The 20,549-nt window shown below is 39.4% G+C and overlaps 1 protein-coding gene across 8 annotated transcripts in view; it reads left to right on the top strand.

The window, feature by feature from the left end:
* SFMBT1 (Scm like with four mbt domains 1) overlaps window positions 1-20,549 on the top strand; it is a 153,955-nt gene that overhangs the window by 102,837 nt on the left and 30,569 nt on the right. For all 8 annotated transcript variants that reach the window (XM_005547388.5, XM_074032473.1, XM_074032471.1 and 5 more), the window contains 5 exons: window positions 9,276-9,516; window positions 14,709-14,797; window positions 17,279-17,525; window positions 18,556-18,650; window positions 19,148-19,249. In XM_005547388.5, coding sequence (XP_005547445.2) covers window positions 9,276-9,516; window positions 14,709-14,797; window positions 17,279-17,525; window positions 18,556-18,650; window positions 19,148-19,249 — 774 coding nt within the window. The remainder of the gene's footprint in view (window positions 1-9,275; window positions 9,517-14,708; window positions 14,798-17,278; window positions 17,526-18,555; window positions 18,651-19,147; window positions 19,250-20,549) is intronic.

Below are 20,549 nucleotides of genomic sequence, written 5' to 3'. Positions count from 1 at the left end.
AGTGCATAGTTCAGTGACATTAATTACATTTCCAATGTTGTACATCCATCAACAGAACTTTTTTTTCTCATCTCAAGTAGAAACTGTATACACTAAATACTTTCTATTCTGTCCTTCCCTGACACCCCGGTAACCTCTCTTCTTTCTGTGTACCTCACATAAGAATTGTGTAATATTTGTCCTTTTTTGTCTGTCTTGTTTAACTTAACACTGTGCTCTTAACATGTTTTCTATTTTCTTTTTAGTGGTTGCCCTTGAGTTTGCAGTGTACATTTACAACTAATCCAAGTCCTCTTTCAAGTAACACTATACCACTTCACAGGTAGTGCAAGTAGCTTATACCAAAGTATTACCAATTCCTCCCTCATGTCTCTTATAACATTGCTGTCATTCATTAATTTATAAGCTATAATATTCATAAGCTATGATCACCAAATACTTTGTTGCTATTATTATTTTGAACAAGCAATTATCTGATAGTTCAATTCAGAATAAGAAAAATTAGACTGGGCACAGTGGCTCATGCCTGTAATCCCAGCACTTTGGGAGGCCATGGTGGAAAGATTGTTGGAGCCCAGGAGTTCGACACCAGGCTGATCAATGTAGTGAGACCCTGTCTCTACAAAAAATTTAAAAATTACCTGGGCGTGGTGGCATGTACTACAAGTCCTAGCTACTAGAGAGGCTGAAGTGGGAGGATCGCTTGACTCCTGGAGGCTGAGGTTGCAGTGAGCTATGATTGTGCCACTGCACTCCATCCTGGCGACAGTAGATTCAGTCTCAAAAAAAAAAAAGTAAAAAGAAAAATTAAAGATTCTATTTTACCTTCTTTTATTTCTTTTCTGATGTGCTTCCTTTTTTTATGTAGATCTGAGTTTCTGACTGATATAATTTTCCTTCTTTGTAAAGAATTGGGCCAGGTACAGTGGCTCATGCCTGTAATGCCAGCACTCTGGGAGGCTGTGGTGGGCGGATCACCTGAGGTCAGAAGTTCGAGACCAGCCTGGCCAACATGATGAAACTCCTTCTCTACTAAAACTACAAAAATTAGCCAGCCATGGTGGCAAGCACCTGTAATCCCAGCTACTCGGGAGACTGAGGCAGGAGAATCGCTTGAACCCAGGAGGCGGAGGTTGCAGTGAGCCAAAATTGTGCCATTGCACTCCAGCCTGGGCAACAAGAGCAAAATGCCATCTCAAAAAATAATAATAATAATAATAATTTCTTTTAATATTTCTTGTAAGGCAGGTCTACTAGTGACAGAATCCCTTAATTTTTGTTTGCCTGAGAAAATCTTTAGTACTTTTTAAGGATAATTTTGCTTGATACACAGTTCTAAATTAGTGGCTGTTTGCTTTAAATGCCTTAAGTATTTCACTCCTCTCTGTCCTTGCCTGCATATGGTTTCTGAGGAAGAAAAAAAAAAAAAGAGTGTTAGAGAAGGAATGCGTGTGGTTTTTTTTGTTTTGAAGAAGGAATTTTAAAATGCAAAAGAAAACCTTTGATTTTTTTTTTTCTTCTTCTCCTTTTTGTTTTTAATTTTTTTTAGAGATAAGAGTCTTGCTCTGTTGCCCAGACTGGAGTGCAGTGGTGTGATCCTAGCTCACTGCAGCAGGCTCAAGCAATCCTTCTGCCTCAGCCTCCAGAGTAGCTGAGACTACAGATGCCCACCACCATGCTTAACTAACTTAAAAATATATATATTTTTTGGTAGAGATGGGTCTTACTACGTTGCCCAGGCTGGTCTTGAACTCCTGGCCTCAAGTGAACCTCCTGCCTTGGCCTCCCAAAATGTTGGGATTATGGCATGAGCCACCATGCCTGTCCCAATATTTCTTATTCTTTATTGAGGGAACATGTAACAGTTTATTCAAAATAATGATAGAAGCCAGGCACGGTGGCTCATGGCTGTAATCCCAGCATTTTGGGGGGCCATGGCGGGAGGATCACCTGAGGTCAGGAGTTCAAGACCAGCCTGGCTAACATGGTGAAACCTCGTCTCTACAAAAATACAAAAATTAGACAAGGATGATGGTGAGTGCCTGTAATTCCAGCTGCTTGGGAGGCTGAGGCAGGAGAATTGCTTGAACCTGGGAGGCGGAGGTTGCAGTGAGCTGAGATTGCACCATTGCACTCCAGCTTGGGTGATAGAGCGAGACTGCATCTCAAAAAACAAACAAAAAAAGTAATGACAGCAACAATTTATTTGATTATGTATGCTTATGTATAAATATGTGCTAAGGCATGCTTATCTATATAAATGGTAGCAATGATACAGGGGAAGAAATGGCAGAATTAGAATTGTTATTATAAGGGTTTTTTTAAAATCACCAAGTGGATTTGCATTAGTTTAAATGTATATTGTAAGCTCTAGGGCAACTACTAAAAACAGTTAGAAAAATATAATATGCTAAGAAGGCAAAGCAGAATATTATAAAATGCTTATTTAAAACCACAGAAGGCAGATAAAGAGTGGAAGACAAAATAGAAACAAAGAACAAGGCAACAAATAGAAAACACTAACATATGTGGTAGATATTAATCCAACTATATCAGTAATCACTTTGAACGTCAGTGGTCTAAATGCACTGTTAAAAAGACGGAGATTATCAGAGTGGATCAAAAAATATGCCCCAACTATATGTTGTTTATAATAAAAGCACTTTAAATATAAAGAGACATATAGGTTACAAGTAAATGGATGGAGAAAGATACACCGTGCTAACACTAACAAAAAAAAAAAAAAGAGTAGGCCGGGTGCGGTGGCTCACACCTGTAATCCCAGCACTTTGGGAGGCTGAGGCGGGTGAATCACGAGGTCAGGAGATCGAGACCATCCTGGCTAACACAGTGAAACCCCGTCTCTACTAATAATACAAAAAAATTAGCCAGGCGTGGTGGCGGGCGCCTGTAGTCCCAGCTACTCAGGAGGCTGAGACAGGACAACATCATGAACCCAGGAGGCCGAGCTTGCAGTGAGCCGAGATCACGCCACTGCACTCCAGCCTGGGCAACAGAGCGAGACTCTGTCTCAAAAACAAACAAAAAAAAGAGTAGGTAGCTATATTAATGTCAGACAGAGCTGACTTCAAAGCAAGGAAAGTTATCAGGGATAAAGAAAAACGTTATGCCTATAATCCCAGCACTTTGGGAGGCCAAGGTGGGTGGATCATCTGAGGTTGAGAGTTCGAGACCAGCCTGACCAACATGGAGAAACCCCGTCTCTACTGAAAATACAAAATTAGCTGGGTGTGGTGGCTCATGCCTGTAATCCCAGCTACTCAGGAAGGCTGAGGCAGGAGAATTGCTTGAATCCGGGAGGTGGAGGTTGCGGTGAGCCGAGATCACGCCACTGCACTCCAGCCTGGGCAACAAGAGCGAAATTCGGTCTCAAAAAAAAAAAGGACATTACATAATAATAAAGGGGTCAGTTCTTCAAGAAGACATAATAGTCCTTAAAATGTATGCACCTAACAACAGAATGTAAAAATACATGAATAAAAAACCCAGTAGAACTGCGAGGAGAAACAAATGGATTCAACATTATTAGTCGGAAAATTCAACACTCTCCTATCAAAAATGGACAGATCCAGCAGGCAGAAAATCAGTAAGGACATTGTTGAGCTCTGCAACACCATCAATCAACTGAATATAATGGACGTCTATAGACTCGTTCAACAACAGCAGAAGACACATTCTTCTAAAGCTCACATGGAACATTCACAAAGATAGACCACACTCTGGCCCAGAAAGCACACCTTAACAAATTTAAAATAATAGAAATCATACAGTGTGCTCTCAGACCACAGTGAAATTAAACTAGAAATCAATAACAGAAAGATAGCTGGAAAGTCCCTAGTTACTTAGAGATTAAACAACACGCTTGTAAATAACACATGGATAAAGGAAGCAATCTCGGGGAAACTTTGAAATATTTGGAACTAAATGAAAATACAGTAACATCAAAAACGTAAAATGTCTAGGATTAAATGTAAAAAAAATTGCAAGGAGGCTGGGTGCAGTGGCTCACACCTGTAATCCCAGCACTTTGGGAGGCCAAGGTGGGAGAATTTGCTTGAGTCCAGGAATGCAAGACCAGCCTGGGCAATATAGTGCGACCTTTTCTACCAAAAAAAAAAAAATTAAAAACTAGCCAGGCATGGTGGAGCACACCTGTAATCCTAGTTACATCAGAGGCTGGGGCAGGGGGATCCTTTGAGCCCAGGAGACAGAGGTGCAGTGACCCAAGATTGTGCCGCTGTACTTCAGTCTGGCGGCAGAATGAGAGACCCTGTTTCCAAAAATATTAATAATAATTGTAAGGAAACTCCAATTCATTATTGATGTAAAATAAAGACCTTTATACATGAATGGATACGCTTTGTTCATGTAATGAGAGAGTCATTATTGGAAAGATCCCTCACTAGATCTGTAGATTTACTGCAAACAAATTAAATTCCAAGAAATACATATATATATAATGTTAGGTAGAAATTGACAAACTGATTCTGATTTTTATATGGATGTATCATGGATCAAGCATAGCCAGACATACCTAAGGAGTAAGACAAAATGAGAAGACTTGCTATACTGGATACCGAGTTTAATTAGGATAGCATAGTACTCCTCTAAGGAAAAGTAAATCAGACACAGATCCACTTTTGTAGGCACACTTGATTTCTTACAAAGGTGATGACTTATAGTGGTCAAGAAAAGTGCTGGTTTAATTGTATACACATGTTGAAACAAATAAAACCTTACCCATATTTAACTTCGTATTAACTTCATTAATTCCAGGTGGATGTTAGTTTTAACTATGATAGGCTTACACATAATAATATAGTTTGTTGTATTTATGACCTTTAAGGATAGGAGAAGATTTGTCTAACAATACAGAAAAAGCGGCTGGGTGCAGTGTCTCATGCCTGTAATCCCAGCACTTCGGGAGGCCGAGGCAGGCAGATTGCTTGAGGTCAGGAGTTCCGAGACCAGCCTAGACAACATGGTGAAACCCCATCTCTACTAAAAATACAAAACAGCCGGGCATGGTGGTGCACGCCTGTAGTCCCAACTACTCAGGAGACAGAGGCAGAAGAATCACTTGAGCCCGGGAGGCAGAGGTTGCAGTGAGCTGATATCGCGCCACTGCACTCCAGCCTGGGCGGCAGAAGGAGATTCTGTCTCAGGGAAAAAAAACAAAAACAAAAAAACCCCAAAAAATGTATATACATAGAAAAAGCACTACTTTTTAAGGAAAAATATTGATAAATTAGACTACAATAAATTTAAGAGCTTCTGTTTATCAAAAGACATCATAGTGAAAATGAGAAAAATATTTGCAACACAAACAACTGTCAGTGAACTGATGTCCACAATATAGAATTTAAAAATGGGTAAGGAACTTAAGCATTTCCCAGAAGAAGAAATCTAAATGACTAATAAATATAAAGGTTATCAACTTAATAATCAGATAATGCAAATTAAAATTACAATAAGATACATGACACACCTTCCAAAATGGTTAAAAGTGAAAAAGGGGGCTGGGCGTGGTGGCTCACGCCTGTAATCCCAGCACTTTGGGAGACCAAGGCGGGCGGATCACAAGGTCAGGAGATCGAGACCATGTTGGCTGACATGGTGAAACCCCGTCTCTGCTAAAAATACAAAAAATTAGCCAGGCGTGGTGGTGGGCTCCTGTAGTCCCAGCTACTCGGGAGGCTGAGGCAGGAGAATGGCATGAACCTGGGAGGCAGAGCTTGCAGTGAGCCAAGATCACGCCACTGCACTCCAGCCTGGGCAACAGAGCGAGACTCCGTCTCAAAAAAAAAAAAAAAGTGTGAAAAAGACTGAAAATACAAAAATGTTGGTTAGAATGGAGCAAAAGGTGCCAGGCATTGTGACTCAAGCCTGTAATCCCAGCACTTTAGGAGGCTGAGGCAGGTGGATTGCTTGAGGCCAAGAGTTTGAGACCAGCCTGGCCAATATGGTGAAACCTTGTTGCTACAAAAAATACAAAAATCACCCAGGTGTGGTGGCCCATGCCTGTGGTCCTAGCTACTTGGGAGGCTGAGGAATGAGAATCACTTGAACCTGAAAGGTGGAGTTTGCAGTGAGCCGAGCTCACTCCACTGCAGTCCAGCCTGGGTGACAGAGCAAGACTCTTTGTATCAAAAAAAAAAAAAAAAAAAAAAAAAGAATGGAGCAAAAGGATTTATCATATGCTATTCGGAAACTAAATTGGTACAACTACTTTGGAAAACAGTTTGGTTATCTATTTTAGAAATTCAAGTCTGTATGTACCAAGAGACAAGCAAAAATGTTTATGGCATCATTATTTGTAGCTTCCCAAAACTGTGAACTGCCCAAATACCTAGTAACTAGTAGAAGTGGACTGAATAGATTGTGATGTATTCATATAAGTAATGTTCGACAAGAGAAGCTCCACTCAAAAAATATTCATACTGCATAATTTAATTAACATAGTGTGGAAACATAGTCGATATTAACCATAGTGTTTAGGATAGTGATAGAACAGGTAGTGACTAGCGGGGGAAGACTTTTACACAGAATGTGAGACTTTCCGTCTCTGGCTGTCTCTAGGATTCCACTTGCATTTTCCAGTGACTGTGGTTGCCATATTGCATTTATTTGTCATGTCTTCATAGTCTCCTCTGGTATATGACAGTTCGTCGTTCTTTCTTTGTCTTTCATGGACTTGACATTTTTGATGAGCCTATATTGCATGTCAATTATTTGTGGAATATTCCTCAATTTGGATTTGTTTTTTTCTCATGATTGGATTGAATTTGTGCAGATTTGGCAATAATGTTGTAGGAATGATACTGTAGTTATCTTGTATGAAATCAGAGATACATGATATTGATGCAAACTTTGGTTAGTTACATGACATCTGCCAGATTTTTTCACTGTAATGTTGCTGTTTTCCCCTTTAAAGTTAACAAGAATCTTACTGGGAGAACCTTTGAGATTTTGCGGATACCCTGTTTCTCATCATAGTATTTTAGAATCCATCAATAATTCTTGCCTGCAATGTTTATCTCTTATTTTATTTTTATTTTTTTAATCTTCCTTTCCTTTCCTTTCGTTTCCTTTCGTTTCGTTTCCTTTCCCTTCCTTTCCTTTCCTTTCCTATCCTTTCCTTTCCTTGTTCCTTTCCTTGTTCCTTTCCGTTCCGTTCTGCCACCACGCCCGGCTAATTTTTTTTGTATGTTTAGTAGAGATAGGGTTTCACTGTGTTAGCCAGGATGGTCTCGATCTCCTGACCTTGTGATCCACCTGCCTCAGCCTCCCAAAGTGCTGGGATTACAGGCATGAGCCACTGCGCCCGGCTCCTGCAATGTTTATCTCTGTGGTGTTTGTCTACTAGTAATTTTCTATTTCTATCTTTTTTTTCCCAATATTTATTAACTGGTTTTCTACTCTAAGGAAGATCTGTTCCCTCTCCCCTGTTTATTTATATCAGTGTGGACTCATGGATACTTATTTAAATCTATTAGTTATAATGCATTACTCTCACTATTTATTTTATTGCTCAAATTGTCCCACATGTAGCCAGTGAGATCCTTCTAGTTGTCTTGTATGTTCCTTCAACGTACTCCCATTTTTTGATCATTTCCTTACTTTCTGGCATCACAAGATATTCCAGGCTCTAATTGTATTTTTCCTATCTCAGAATCAGAATAAGGTTTTTTTTCCTTGAAGTCCTTGTTTGTTTGTTTTTTTATTGGAAGATGGTATTTAAAAATAAAAAATTTGGGCCAGGCACAGTGGTTCATGACTCATTTCAGCACTTTGGGAGGCCAATATGGGCAGATTGCTTGAGTTCGGGAGTTTGAGACCAGCCTGGGCAACATGACAATACCCTGTCTCTACAGAAAATACAAAAAGTAGCCAGGCATGTTGGCGCACATCTGTGGTCTCAGCTACTCAGGAGGCTGAGGTGGGAGGATGACTTGAGGTTGCAGTGAGCCGAGATTGCACCACTACACTTTAGCGTGGGTGACAGAGCCAGTCCCTGTCTAAAAAAATGAAAAAGAGGCCGGGCGTGGTGGCTCATGCCTGTAATCCCAGCACTTTGGGAGGCTGAGATGGGTGGATCACCTGAGGTCAGTAGTTCAGACCAGCCTGGCCAACATGGTGAAACCCCGTCTCTACTAAAAATACAAAAAATTAGCTGGGCCTGGTGGCGGGCGCCTGTAATCCTAGCTGCTTGGGAGGCTGAGGCAGGAAAATCACTTGTACCCAGGAGGCAGAGCTTGTAGTGAGCCGAGATCGCGCCACTGCACTCCAGCCTGGGCAACCAGAGCAAAACTTTGTCTCAAAAATAAAAAAGAAAAGAAATAAATCAAAATTTGTACACTATATTTGCTTATTGTGACTAGCTGTCATTTTTGTAGTCCCTCTTAATTGACAGAGTTGGGAAAAACATGTGTATGGTTGTCTCTATCTCTGTTATTGGTTCATTTCTTTATCCATTCATCCATCTATCTATCTGCCTGTCTGTCTCTATCTGCCTGCCAGTCAGTCGTCATGTCCCTGTTCAGATATGTCTGATTTCAGTCCAACACCACAGGGTTCCCTTTGCTTATTTGTCACTTCTTTCTCCCATGGTGAGAAACCTGGCTTTTATTATTCATAGTATATTTATTTAATGTTGGTATACACATAAAGTATTAATAGTTCCAGATTTGCTAACCCAGACCTTTGTGACCATATAATGTTTCATCTAAATTAGAACAGTTTTGAGAGGGAAAGGGGGATGTTATTAAATATTACTTAAGAGTAATTGGTGGAAACATAGACTTGTAGGGAAACTGGGAATTATGGCTTCCTGTGTATGGTACATATTTTACTAATTTATTATCATTATGGTTTATTTTTGTCTTTTCACTTTTCTAGCTTCATAAATTTCCTGTTGATGGATGCAAAAATCATTCTTGAAAACAATGGGTTGAAAGCTATTAAAATAGTGACTAGTAATTTATATACTTAATAGGAAGCATTTTCTGCAATCATTATAGACTGCTTTGGTGAAAATATTGAGTTCCTTCATTGTCAGATGGAGCAGAGCAATATTGCTATTCGTTTGTTTTGTCTGGATTACTTCTGTAAGTTAGAATTGGAATTTCTCAGGGTTTCCTTGAGATGTTCTTGCATTTAGTGCTTCAGAATTCTAAGTCTTAAAAAAGAACATTGGTTAAATAAATACTCATTTAAGATACTTGTCTGATGCTTAATAACATTTCCCTGTTAAGGTGGACACACGTTTGCAAAATGGATTTGCTCCTGGGATGAAGCTGGAGGTGGCTGTGAGAACAGATCCTGAAACCTACTGGGTTGCCACCATCATCACCACCTGTGAACAGTTGCTCCTTCTCCGCTATGATGGCTATGGGGAGGATCGGAGAGCAGATTTCTGGTGTGACATCAGGAAGGCTGATCTCTACCCCATTGGGTGGTGTGAGCAGAATAAGAAGACCCTTGAAGCCCCAGAAGGTAATGAAATACTTCCTATCAAGACGTGACATGATTTTGCTGTAAGAAAATTTGGATTGTCCACAATCTTGAGGTTTTCCGTCTCTCAAGCCTATAGGTTTACCCAGCTTTTCTAGGTTAGCATTTTGAGTGAAAATATTTATAAGGAATAGTACACATTTTCCTGTCTTTTAAAATTATTTTCTTTTTTTTTTTTTTTTGAGACGGAGTCTCGCTCTGTCGCCCAGGCTGGAGTGCAGTGGCCAGATCTCAGCTCACTGCAAGCTCCGCCTCCCGGGTTCCCGCCATTCTCCTGCCTCAGCCTCCCGAGTAGCTGGGATCACAGGCGCCGCCACCTCGCCCGGCTAATTTTTTGTGTTTTTAGTAGAGACGGGGTTTCGCCGTGTTAGCCAGGATGGTCTCGATCTCCTGACCTTGTGATCCGCCCGACTCGGCCTCCCAAAGTACTGGGATTACAGGCTTGAGCCACCGCACCCGGCCTTAAAATTGTTTTCTTTGCTCCATAAAGCCTCAGGTTTTTACGATGCTCATAGGGAACACTAGCTGCTTATCATCCTTTCAGACTGTGAGGTTCTCTGAGTTGGAGATTTGTAGATCTGGTTGTTTTTAAGCCCTTTGGGCCAGACTGATGTGCTGTTGATTTTCTTTTGTTTTTATTGTCCTCTCTCCTCATACCCTCAAGCAATCTGGTAATTAGGAACTCTTAAATGAACCAAATCAAGCACCACTCCAGAAGGAGTAGAAACCAAATTAAGCAGAAGAGAGACTAAATAAAGGCAAAAGAAAGAGAAGGGTGAGATAAAGGTGGGGAAAGATAAGAGGACTCTGGATTTAAGAAAATCCCTGAGTTGGTTGGGTGGGATGGCTCATGCCTGTAATGGCAGCACTTTGGGAGGCTGAGGCGGGTGGATCACCTGAGGTCAGGAGTTCGAGACCAGCCTGGCCAACATGGCAAAACCCTGTCTCTACTAAAAATACGAAACAATTAGCCGGGTGTGGTGGCGCACGACTGTAATTCCAGCTACTCAGAAGGCTGAGGCAGGAGAATTACTTGAACCTGGGAGGTGGAGGTTGCAGTGAGCTGAGATCATGCCACTGCACTCCAGTCTGGATGACAGAGTGAGACGCTGTCTCAAAATAATGAAAACACCTGACTTTTGGTATTTTTCTTTTAACTTCTTACTTTGATATAATTTCAGATTTACCGCAAGTTATAAGAATCATATGGAAAATTATTGGAGACTTTTTGCCAAGTTTCTCCAAATGTTGTTAATGTTGACATATATTATGTTTACTTTATCTTGTCTCTGCTGCTTTACATATGTTCTTTTAATGAACCATGTGAGAGTCAGTTTTAGACATGATGCCCTTTTATTCAAAAATGCCGTATATATTTCTGAAAACAAAGTATTTGTGTCACAGTAAAATATGAAAATGAGGAAATTAACTTTGATACGATACTGTTGTTTAATCTACAGATAGTACTCAGTTTTTTAAAAGAAACATTGTTTAATAAACATAGTCTTATTTTTATATTTATATCACTTTCTAGTATTTTTATTTTTATTTTCATTTCCATTTTCTTGAGGCAGGGTCTTGCTGTGTCACCCAGGCAGGTCTCCAATTCCTGGGCTCAAGTGATTATCCTGCCTCAGCCTTCCTAATAGCTAGCACCACAGGCATAAGCCATCATGCCTGGCCCTTATTCAGTTTTTGGCCCTTATTCAGTTTTTACCAGCTATTCCAATAACATTTACAATAATTTCGTTCTATTTTACTTTTTGAGACAGAGTCTCGCTCTGTCACCCAGGCTGGAGTGCATTGGCATGATCCTAGCTCACTGTGTCCTTGAACCCCCGGGCTCAAGTGATTCTCCCACCTCATCCCTGCCAGGTAGCTGGGTCTACAGGTGTGTGTCACCACACCCAACTAATTTTTAAACTTTTTTTTTGTAGATACAGAGTTTTGCTGTGTTGCCCAGGCCAGTCTCAAACTTCTGGCCTTAAGTCCTCTATTTTTGGACTACTTTCTATTTTGTTGTTGTTTCTATAAACAATACTGAAGTTAGCTATAAGCTGTTTCCTCTCCTTCAGCATCTCATTTCAGGTAATATCCTTTTACTCCCAGTTAACACTTAAAAGTTAAATAGTTAAATTACATGGCAAGAAAGCTTTTTTTTTTTTTTTTTAAGACAATGAGTAGGCTTATACAACTATTCACGTTTTCCACATTCTTGTCCCATAGTTTTTATAGTAATACTGTAACTACATTTTCAGAGCATGCAGCTATTATATACCATAGTATTTCCCTTACAACCATCATTTAGTTTAAGTTCTATAGTTATATATATATTTAATTCACTACCATTTCTCATGCTAATGTTACCTCATTAATTTGCTCATCTGAAGCTCATTACCTAGTGGACTCCTTAGAAAGGGCTCATGGGAACAATATTACTTAGTTCTTACCTGTTCATAACAGTTTGTATATAGCCTTTAGATCTGAAGTTCAGTTTGGCTAGATATAAAATCCTTCTCTCATATTTTCTCTTTCATTAAATTTCTTAAATATGTTACATTCCATTGTCTTTTGGCATAAACCATTGTTAATAACTCTGATGAAAATCTTGTTTTCTTTCCTTTGTAAGAAACTTGGTCTTTTTCCTAAATAGCCATGGTGTTATTTTTGCTTTAAAGTTCAGTACTTTCATTAGAACAATTTTGATGTAGCTGCCCTCATTTGATTTTACTATATACATAGTAATGCCTTTCAGTATGTATTACAAGGCCTCTTTCATTTCTGTGAGGTTTAGCTGAATTATGGTCCAGCATGGTAGCCGGATTACACCTGTAATCCCAGCACTTTGGGAGGCTCAGGCCGGCAGATCACTTGAGGTCAGGAGTTTGAGACCAGCCTGGACAACATGGTGAAACCCCCTCTCCACTAAAAATATAAAAATTAGCTGGGCATGGCGGCATGTACCTGTAGTCCCAGCTACTCGGGAGGCTGAGGCAGGAGGCTGCTTGAACCTGGGAGGCAGAGACCATCCTGGCTAACACAGTGAAACCTCGTCTGCACTAAAAATACAAAAAGTTATCCGGGCATGGTGGTGGGCGCCTGTAATCCCAGCTACTCTGGAGGCTGAGGCAGGAGAATGGCGTGAGCCCAGGAGGCGGAGCTTGCAGTGAGCCTAGATCGCGCCACTGCACTCCGGCCTGGGCGACAGAGTGAGACTCCGTCTCAAAAAAAAAAAAAAAAAGAAAAAAAAAAAGAACATAGGTAAAGCAGTGGAGATAAGATAAATAGAGACCTGGGTGTGCTCATTGTCACTGGGTTTGTGTTTCTTGGCCTTTTCAGTGTCTAGAGTTAATGCATTTCTTCTTCTTCTCAGGATAAATTACATCATGATGCTTCTAATACAAATTCAGAAAGATAGTGCTTTCATTTAACTCATCCACCTAAGCTTTATTTCCTTTCTATCATGCTGAAAATCCTAGTTCTCAATTACACATTTCATTCTTTGTTAGCCAGGATGGTCTCGATCTCCTGACCTCATGATCTGCCTGCCTCGGCCTCCCAAAGTTCTGGGATTATAGGTGTGAGTCACCGCACCTGACCACATTTCATTCTTTATTTGCTTTTGCCTACCACGTACAAACAACTATTTCAAAGTAATAACATCAAGTCTACCACTAACAATAGGATTACTAAAAATAGCTTAAGATTTTTTCTTTGCATTTTTTTTATTGTTGTTGTTATTGTCCTTAGAGTATATATCCCTAACTGGGGACGTACTTTCACATTTTACTGTATTTTAAAGTAATAGTTCCTGAAATAGTTCCTCTTTTGTGATTATCTCACAAGCTCCATATACAGTTAGGTTTCCTTGATTTTGCTTTATGAGGAAATCTGAATTTATTTGTTTACTTCTAATGGAAGAGTAAGTCCATTAACATTAACACTTATTGATATTATTAATATACATAGCCTCAATTTTATATTGTTAAATGTTACATACTTTGTGTGTATGTAGTTTCTTTTTAACTGTGTGATCTATCCTGTTTACACATATAGTTTCTCTTTCGGCATACAGAAAGGTTCTTATTTTTGTTCTACTGATTACCTTTATATAACACTTTGTAAGAAAATATTTTCTTTTAGAAATATGTACTGAAATACATATATGGATGAAATTGTATGCTATCTGGAATTGTCTTCTAACTGATCCTTGGTTGGGCATGGGCGGAGTGTGAGGTATAAGCCAGGCATTGGCAAATTATCTGTAAAGGGCAAGATAGTAAATATTTTAGGCTTTACTAATCATACAATCTCTGTCAAAGCTGCTAAAACGCTACCTTTGTAGTGTGAAAGCAGCCACAGACAATATGTAAACAAATGGATATGGCCGTGTTCTAGTAAAGCTTTATTTATTTATTTATTTATTTATTTATTTTATTTTATTTTTTTTGAGACGGAGTCTCGCTCTGTCGCCCAGGCTGGAGTGCAGTGGCGCGATCTCGGCTCACTGCAAGCTCCGCCTCCCGGGTTCACGCCATTCTCCTGCCTCAGCCTCCCGAGTAGCTGGGACTACAGGCGCCCACAACCGCGCCCGGCTAATTTTTTGTATTTTTAGTAGAGATGGGGTTTCACCGTGGTCTCGATCTCCTGACCTTGTGATCCGCCCGCCTCGGCCTCCCAAAGTGCTGGGATTACAGGCGTGAGCCACCGCGCCCGGCTAGTAAAGCTTTATTAACAAAAATAGACAGTAGGCTGAATTAAGCCCATGGGTTGTAGCTTGTAAATCCTGGTTTAGATGAAACAGATTGGCCATGAGGTGACAGTTGTTGACGCCAGGGCACTTAGGATTCATTAGATCATTTTTCTTTTTGTATGTTTGAAAATTTCCATCATAAAAAATAAAGTAAGGTACCTTCTGGATAAAATTTTAGGAACAGGTAGTTGGGCCTATTCTCTTTGTTTTATATACAACTCTTAATAAACTAACCAGAAAGTAGCTCCATCTAGAGAAGTATTTTTGGTTTTATTTTATCTTTCAAGCTCTCAAAGAAGCAGTATGTTTGACTCTTAGATCTTAAAATGAGAAATACCTCTAAACCGTCTCCACTGGTTCGATTTCTGTGCGTTCTGTTGGCTGGCATTTTGAGTAATCAGTCATTTATTCCCTCATCTAGGCATCAGAGATAAAGTATCTGACTGGGATGAGTTTCTGCGGCAGACCCTAATAGGAGCATGTAGTCCTCCTGTTCCACTGCTAGAGGGCGTGAGTATTACTATATGCCACATTGGCGTGGAAAACCCATCTGATCTTTCAAAGAATCTTAAAATCGGTTGCTTATTTATCACTCTGAAGCAAATAAACATTATTAGAGACATAGGCACAGGTATTGGGAATTTTAAACTTACCCTTAGAGGTTGCAAACTGGTGACTTGCTTAGTGCCTAAATATTTTCTGAATTAGTTGCTAACACATAAAAAATCTAATTTCCCAGATTCTTTTATACAGTTGGAAAATAGGACCTTCTGAGGGCTTTCACTCTGAAACTGAGCAGGGGTTGATTCTGCTTCAAGGTGGACATTGTAACTCCCACCCCAGGTGACTTGGAGACCCTCCACCCACCCTTTTTTTTTTGCTCAGAAGACATTGGACCTGTTGTAATCCTGCCTTCCACCTGCTTTTCAGCAGTCCTTTTAAGTTAGTGTAGCCTTTGAACTTGTTAGTGAATATAGATCTCTTGACTTTGTGAAATGGATTTATTGGTTATGACATTTCTAAGTTATATCTTGTCACTTTCTGTCATACTGGCAAAATTCTTTGTGGCATATGTGAAATGCAATGTATAAAGGTTCCCATCCCTCTACATCATTGCCAACACTTGTTGTCTTTTTTATTATAGCTGACTTAGTGGGTATGAAGTGGCATCTCATTTTGATTTACATTTGTCTAAGGGCTGTTGATGTTGAGTATGTTTTTTTGTGCTTATGGGCCATTTCTGTATCCTTTTTGGAGACATTTCTTTGCCCATTTTTAAAGTGGGTTGTCTTTTTATTATTAAGTTGAATGTATTATTATGCATTCAAAATATACATGCATTTCAAAATATTGAAAATATTTTTCCCATTCTGTGGCTTTTTATTGTTTACAACATAAACATTTTTTATTTTGATGTAATCCAGATTATCTTTTTTTCTTTTGTTGCTTGTGCTTTTGGTATCATATCTAAGAAGGCTTTGCTTAACCCAAGGTCAAGAAGATTTACTCCTGTATTTTCTAAGAGGTTTATGGTTTTAGGCCTTACATTTACTTCTATGATCCATTCACATTCCCTTTTAAATTTTGATTGGTGAATACTCTATTTCAAACTGGTTTTTATTTTTTGTACTCTGACTCGTTTATTTATGCTTAGCCAGGGCCTGACACGTACTAAACACTCAGTAACATTTTAATGAATGGATGAATTGATAAACTATTCTACTCTTCATTGACCATGACTCTGCCATGCTGACTTTTAGCTCTGAATCTTTTTCTTCATTTGTTCATATGTCCTTTTGCATATCTGGATATGTAAGTGTCACAGAGCAATTTTTACTGGGAAAAAAATGTAAGGTTGTGTATTAGAAATAGTTAAATGATAACTTGATAATGAATTTCTTTTCTTTATTGTAGTTTTTAATATACTTTTAGATAGTGAGAGTTAAACTTTTCCTTTCCATCGCTGTAATCAAAAGCTTTTACTCTGTTCATTTGAACATTGTTATGACATCAATAAAAAATCAGAAACAACTGAAATACTATCTGCAGGTAACTGGATAAATTATTGCCCATTTACAATGTAAAATATCATAAAATACTATAAAACATGAGGAAGAGTTATATATGCTATTATAGAAAGATACCTATGATGTACTAAGTGAAGAACAAATTAAGAAACAGTATGTAGTGTTTCCATTTTTCAAAAAATAGAAACAGACTGACTGGCAGAGGTGAATATTGACTTGTATGGAGAAAAACAGTGTATGCCAAAGTGTTTCTTGTGGTTCTTTCTTTGAGGTGGGATTATAGGTGACTTAGACTTTTGTCATGTTTGATTTTTTTCTTTAATGATGATGATGGTATTTTGATATTTGCTTTTTTTTTTTTTAAGACAGAGTCTTGCTCTGTTGCCTAGGCTAGAGTGCAGTGGCATGATCTTGGCTCACCATAACCTCCGCCTCCTGGGTTCAAGTGACTCTCCTGCTTCAGCCTCCCAAGTAGCTGGGACTGCAGGTGCCCACCACCACGCCCGGCTAATTTTTGTGTTTTTAGTAGAGACAGAGTTTCACCATGTTGACCAGGCTGGTCTTGAACTCCTGACCTCAAACGTTCTGCCCACCTCAGCCTCCCAAAGTGCTGGGATCACAGGTGTGAGCTACCATGCCTGGCCCATATTTGTTTTATAATAGATGAGGAATTATTATATTTTAAAAATTCTTACTAAATAAAACTACATAACATAATCCTAGAGAGAGAGATATGTTAGAGCAATTTTACTGCATTATAGATAGATTTTCTTTAAGATAAACATTTTCATATCACCTAGAAATAACACTGTAAGAGGTTTGTATGATGATAGACAATTTAGTGTCAGTGGCTTTTGAATGGGTAAAAAATATGAAGGCTGGTCTGAGATCATTTAGAAGGTGGTTTTTCAAAAATATTATGTTAATTTCTCTTACTGGATTGTTTCACTTTTTAATCCTACAGCTCCGTAATGGGAGGAATCCTTTAGATCTCATTGCTCCAGGATCCAGGCTAGAATGTCAAGCTTTCCAGGACTCTTTAAGCACTTGGATTGTTACTGTAGTAGAAAACATTGGGGGAAGGCTGAAGCTACGTTATGAAGGACTTGAAAGTTCTGACAATTACGAACATTGGTTGTATTACTTGGATCCATTTCTTCATCACGTTGGTTGGGCTGCTCAACAGGGATATGAGCTTCAGCCTCCTTCAGGTGAAGAGTAATAGAGCATTTTTCTTCTGTGGCATTAACATGCTATGTTATTAATATCTATGAGGCTAAAAAAAATACATTCTGTAATGAAAACCTTTGTTAATTATCATAGTAGAGCTATTACAAAACAGTTTATGTGGAGTTGTTAAACTAAGTACCTATTTTTCTTTTTTGTTCTTGTTGTTCTGCTTTTGTTTTTGTTTTTTTTGTTTGTTTGTTTGTTTGTTTGTTCTTTGTTTTGAGACAAGAGTCTTGCTCTGTTACCCAGCCTGGAGTGCAGTGTCATGCAACCTCCACCTCCCGGGTTCAGGCAGTTCTTGTGCCTCAGCCTCCCCAGTAGCTAGGATTACAGACACACGCCACCATACCTGGCTGATTTTCGTATTTTTAGTAGAGATGGGGTTTCACCATGTTGGCCAGTCTGGTTTCGAACTCTTGACCTCAAGTGATCCACCCACCTTAGCCTCCCATAGTGCTGGGATTACAGGCATGAGACACCGTACCTGGCTAAGTGCCCATTTTTCTTTTCTTTTTATTATTTTTATAATTTACCACACTTATTGATATACCTCATAGACTTCTGTGCCAACACATACTGACCCTTGACCTAGATAAAATAAAGAAAAAATTATCTAGGGAGCATTTAGCTAGGTATATAGAAAATTGGGTCACAGCAAATTGTTAATTAAAAGAAATACCAATAATATTGGTATTTCTGGAGTTACTGTTTAAATCAATTTGCATTTATTATTATGTGCCCCAATTTGGATGTTATATTACAATTTTATGGATTACAGCAATCCTTATGATCTTACTGTAGGTATTTTCATAAAGCCAAGCTGTCCAAGCTCTTCGTGGAGCGAAGTGCTGAAGTTAAGGTGCAAGTTCTTTAAGTGTAGAGGGATATAAGTGGGCTTGAACCCTTTTCTAGTTCCAGTGGAAAGTGACTTTTTTTATGTGAATGCTTTCGGGACAGGTAAAAAGTATAAGTTTCTCATCATCTAAAGCATGTTGTCATGTTTTATTAAAGCCATCAGACATCTAAAAAATGAAGCTGAGTGGCAAGAGATTTTGGCCAAAGTGAAAGAGGAAGAGGAAGAGCCATTACCATCTTACTTATTTAAGGTAAAAACAAAACATTTGATAGATCGGTATTGCTCCACTTACAGTAGAGTAAAGCAATGCCAGGGGTGAAAGTGTAAAGTAGCCCCTGCAGTCGGTAAGAATGGAGGGTGTGTTAGCGCTGGACTGGTGATCATCCTTGTTTTCTTCTAACAGTTGTCTAGATTTTCTCCCCAAGTTCTCCTGAAGTAGTTTGAATCTTTTCTACCCTTAACTATATACGCCTAACTTATAAAATAAATTTGTTTTTTCCTCCAGATATTCCTTGTCTTTGAATGTAGAGAGTAGAAGCACTTTCTGTGTTTTTGTTTTTTCCTGAATAGTTTTTTCCAGAGAAGAAAATTATATTGGCTAGTTTTGCACATTTAAAAAAAAGAAGAAAACTATAGGGTTTACCAGAGCTGGATATTTCTGTTGATCACAGTAGGATTCAGCTACATGTAAGTGTAAAATTGATTCAAATACTATGTTTTCATCCCCTTTTGGTGTCTGCATTTCAGGACAAACAAGTTATTGGCATTCATACATTCTCTGTAAACATGAAATTGGAAGCTGTAGACCCCTGGTCTCCTTTTGGGATCTCTCCGGCTACAGTTGTTAAGGTAAAATGGGGATAACTCTCTTGGTAAGAATCTCTGTCAAGGTGACTGGTTTAGGAAATTGGTAGTGTTTTGATCTTTAAGCTCTATTGATCCAACCCATTTTTCCTTCTAAGCCGTGCAGTTAGAATTACTTCTGTGCACGTTTTGTATTTGTCCAGTTTGCTGTGGCCCGTTCCTTCTTCAGAGCTTGGTAACCCTAGCCAAAGCAGTCTTGGGCCTGGGCACTAGACTAGTAGGGGATGCATTCTTTGGGGCAGGCCTAGCTGTATATAAGTAAAGGAGATTTAACTCCTTTAGGAGGCAGGGTATCTGTAAAGTTGGAGGCAGGCAGTCTCATCAGCGTCTAACTAGATGCAGAGCTCTTTGGAATGAGGAGATGAGTTGGGGATTAGGCAATTAGTGTTAAAAGTTCTAGCAGTGGCCTGGCTCCAGCTATGTATTCCAGATTCAGATTTAATCCTTTGGAATACTGACAAAAGTAAGAAATAAGGTTATCAAGGCCCTGCTCAGTCACTACAACTGAGGCATTGGCCAGAGAATTTCAGTTTCCAACTAGAGCAGAAGCACATTTACTGAAAATAGAAGCCAAAGTTGAATGTGACTAGAGGAATAGTTGCTTGGGTGCTAAATTGTCTGATCTATTGAGATTTAAGTTTTCCCTGTCTTGGAAGAAGATTATTCTCAAAGCAAGGAGGGATTCTGAGCCTGAAAGTGGGGCCAGAAGGCCCTATCTAGAGTCTGAAGGGAGGGCTAGTGGGAAGCCAGAGGAGGTTCATAAAGTTGTCTCTTTGGCTGGGCTCAGTGGCTCACGCCTGTCATCCCAGCACTTTGGGACACTGGGGCAGGTAGATCACCTGAGGTCGGGAGTTGGAGACCAGCCTGACCAACATGGAGAAACCCCGTCTCTACTAAAAATACAAAATTAGCTGGACGTGGTGGCGCATGCCTGCAATCCCAGCTACTCAGGAGGCTGAGGTGGGAGAATCGCTTGAACCCAGGAGGCGGAGGTTGTGGTGAGCCAAGGTTGTGCCATTGCACTCCAGCCTGGGCAATAAGAGCAAAACTCCGTCTCTAAATAAGTAAATAAATAAAGTTCGTTCGTTGGCATTTGAAACTGGGCTAGAATTTGAAAAACGAATATACAGTAGCATAAGCTTAAACTAAGCTTCTCACTAAGTTTAGACTAAATTTTGTTCAGAGCCCAACTACATGAGTTTGGATCCAGATTTTGCTTCTTCCTCATTTTGTAACCTAGGGCAAGTTATTTAACCTGTGTTTGAACTCGTTCTCCTTATCTGCA

This window comes from Macaca fascicularis, chromosome 2 (genome assembly GCF_037993035.2).
Source record: "Macaca fascicularis isolate 582-1 chromosome 2, T2T-MFA8v1.1".
In the NCBI taxonomy this organism is placed as follows: domain Eukaryota; kingdom Metazoa; phylum Chordata; class Mammalia; order Primates; family Cercopithecidae; genus Macaca; species Macaca fascicularis.
Note: the sequence above shows the minus strand (reverse complement) of the source record. Positions and strands in the feature narration are given on the sequence as shown.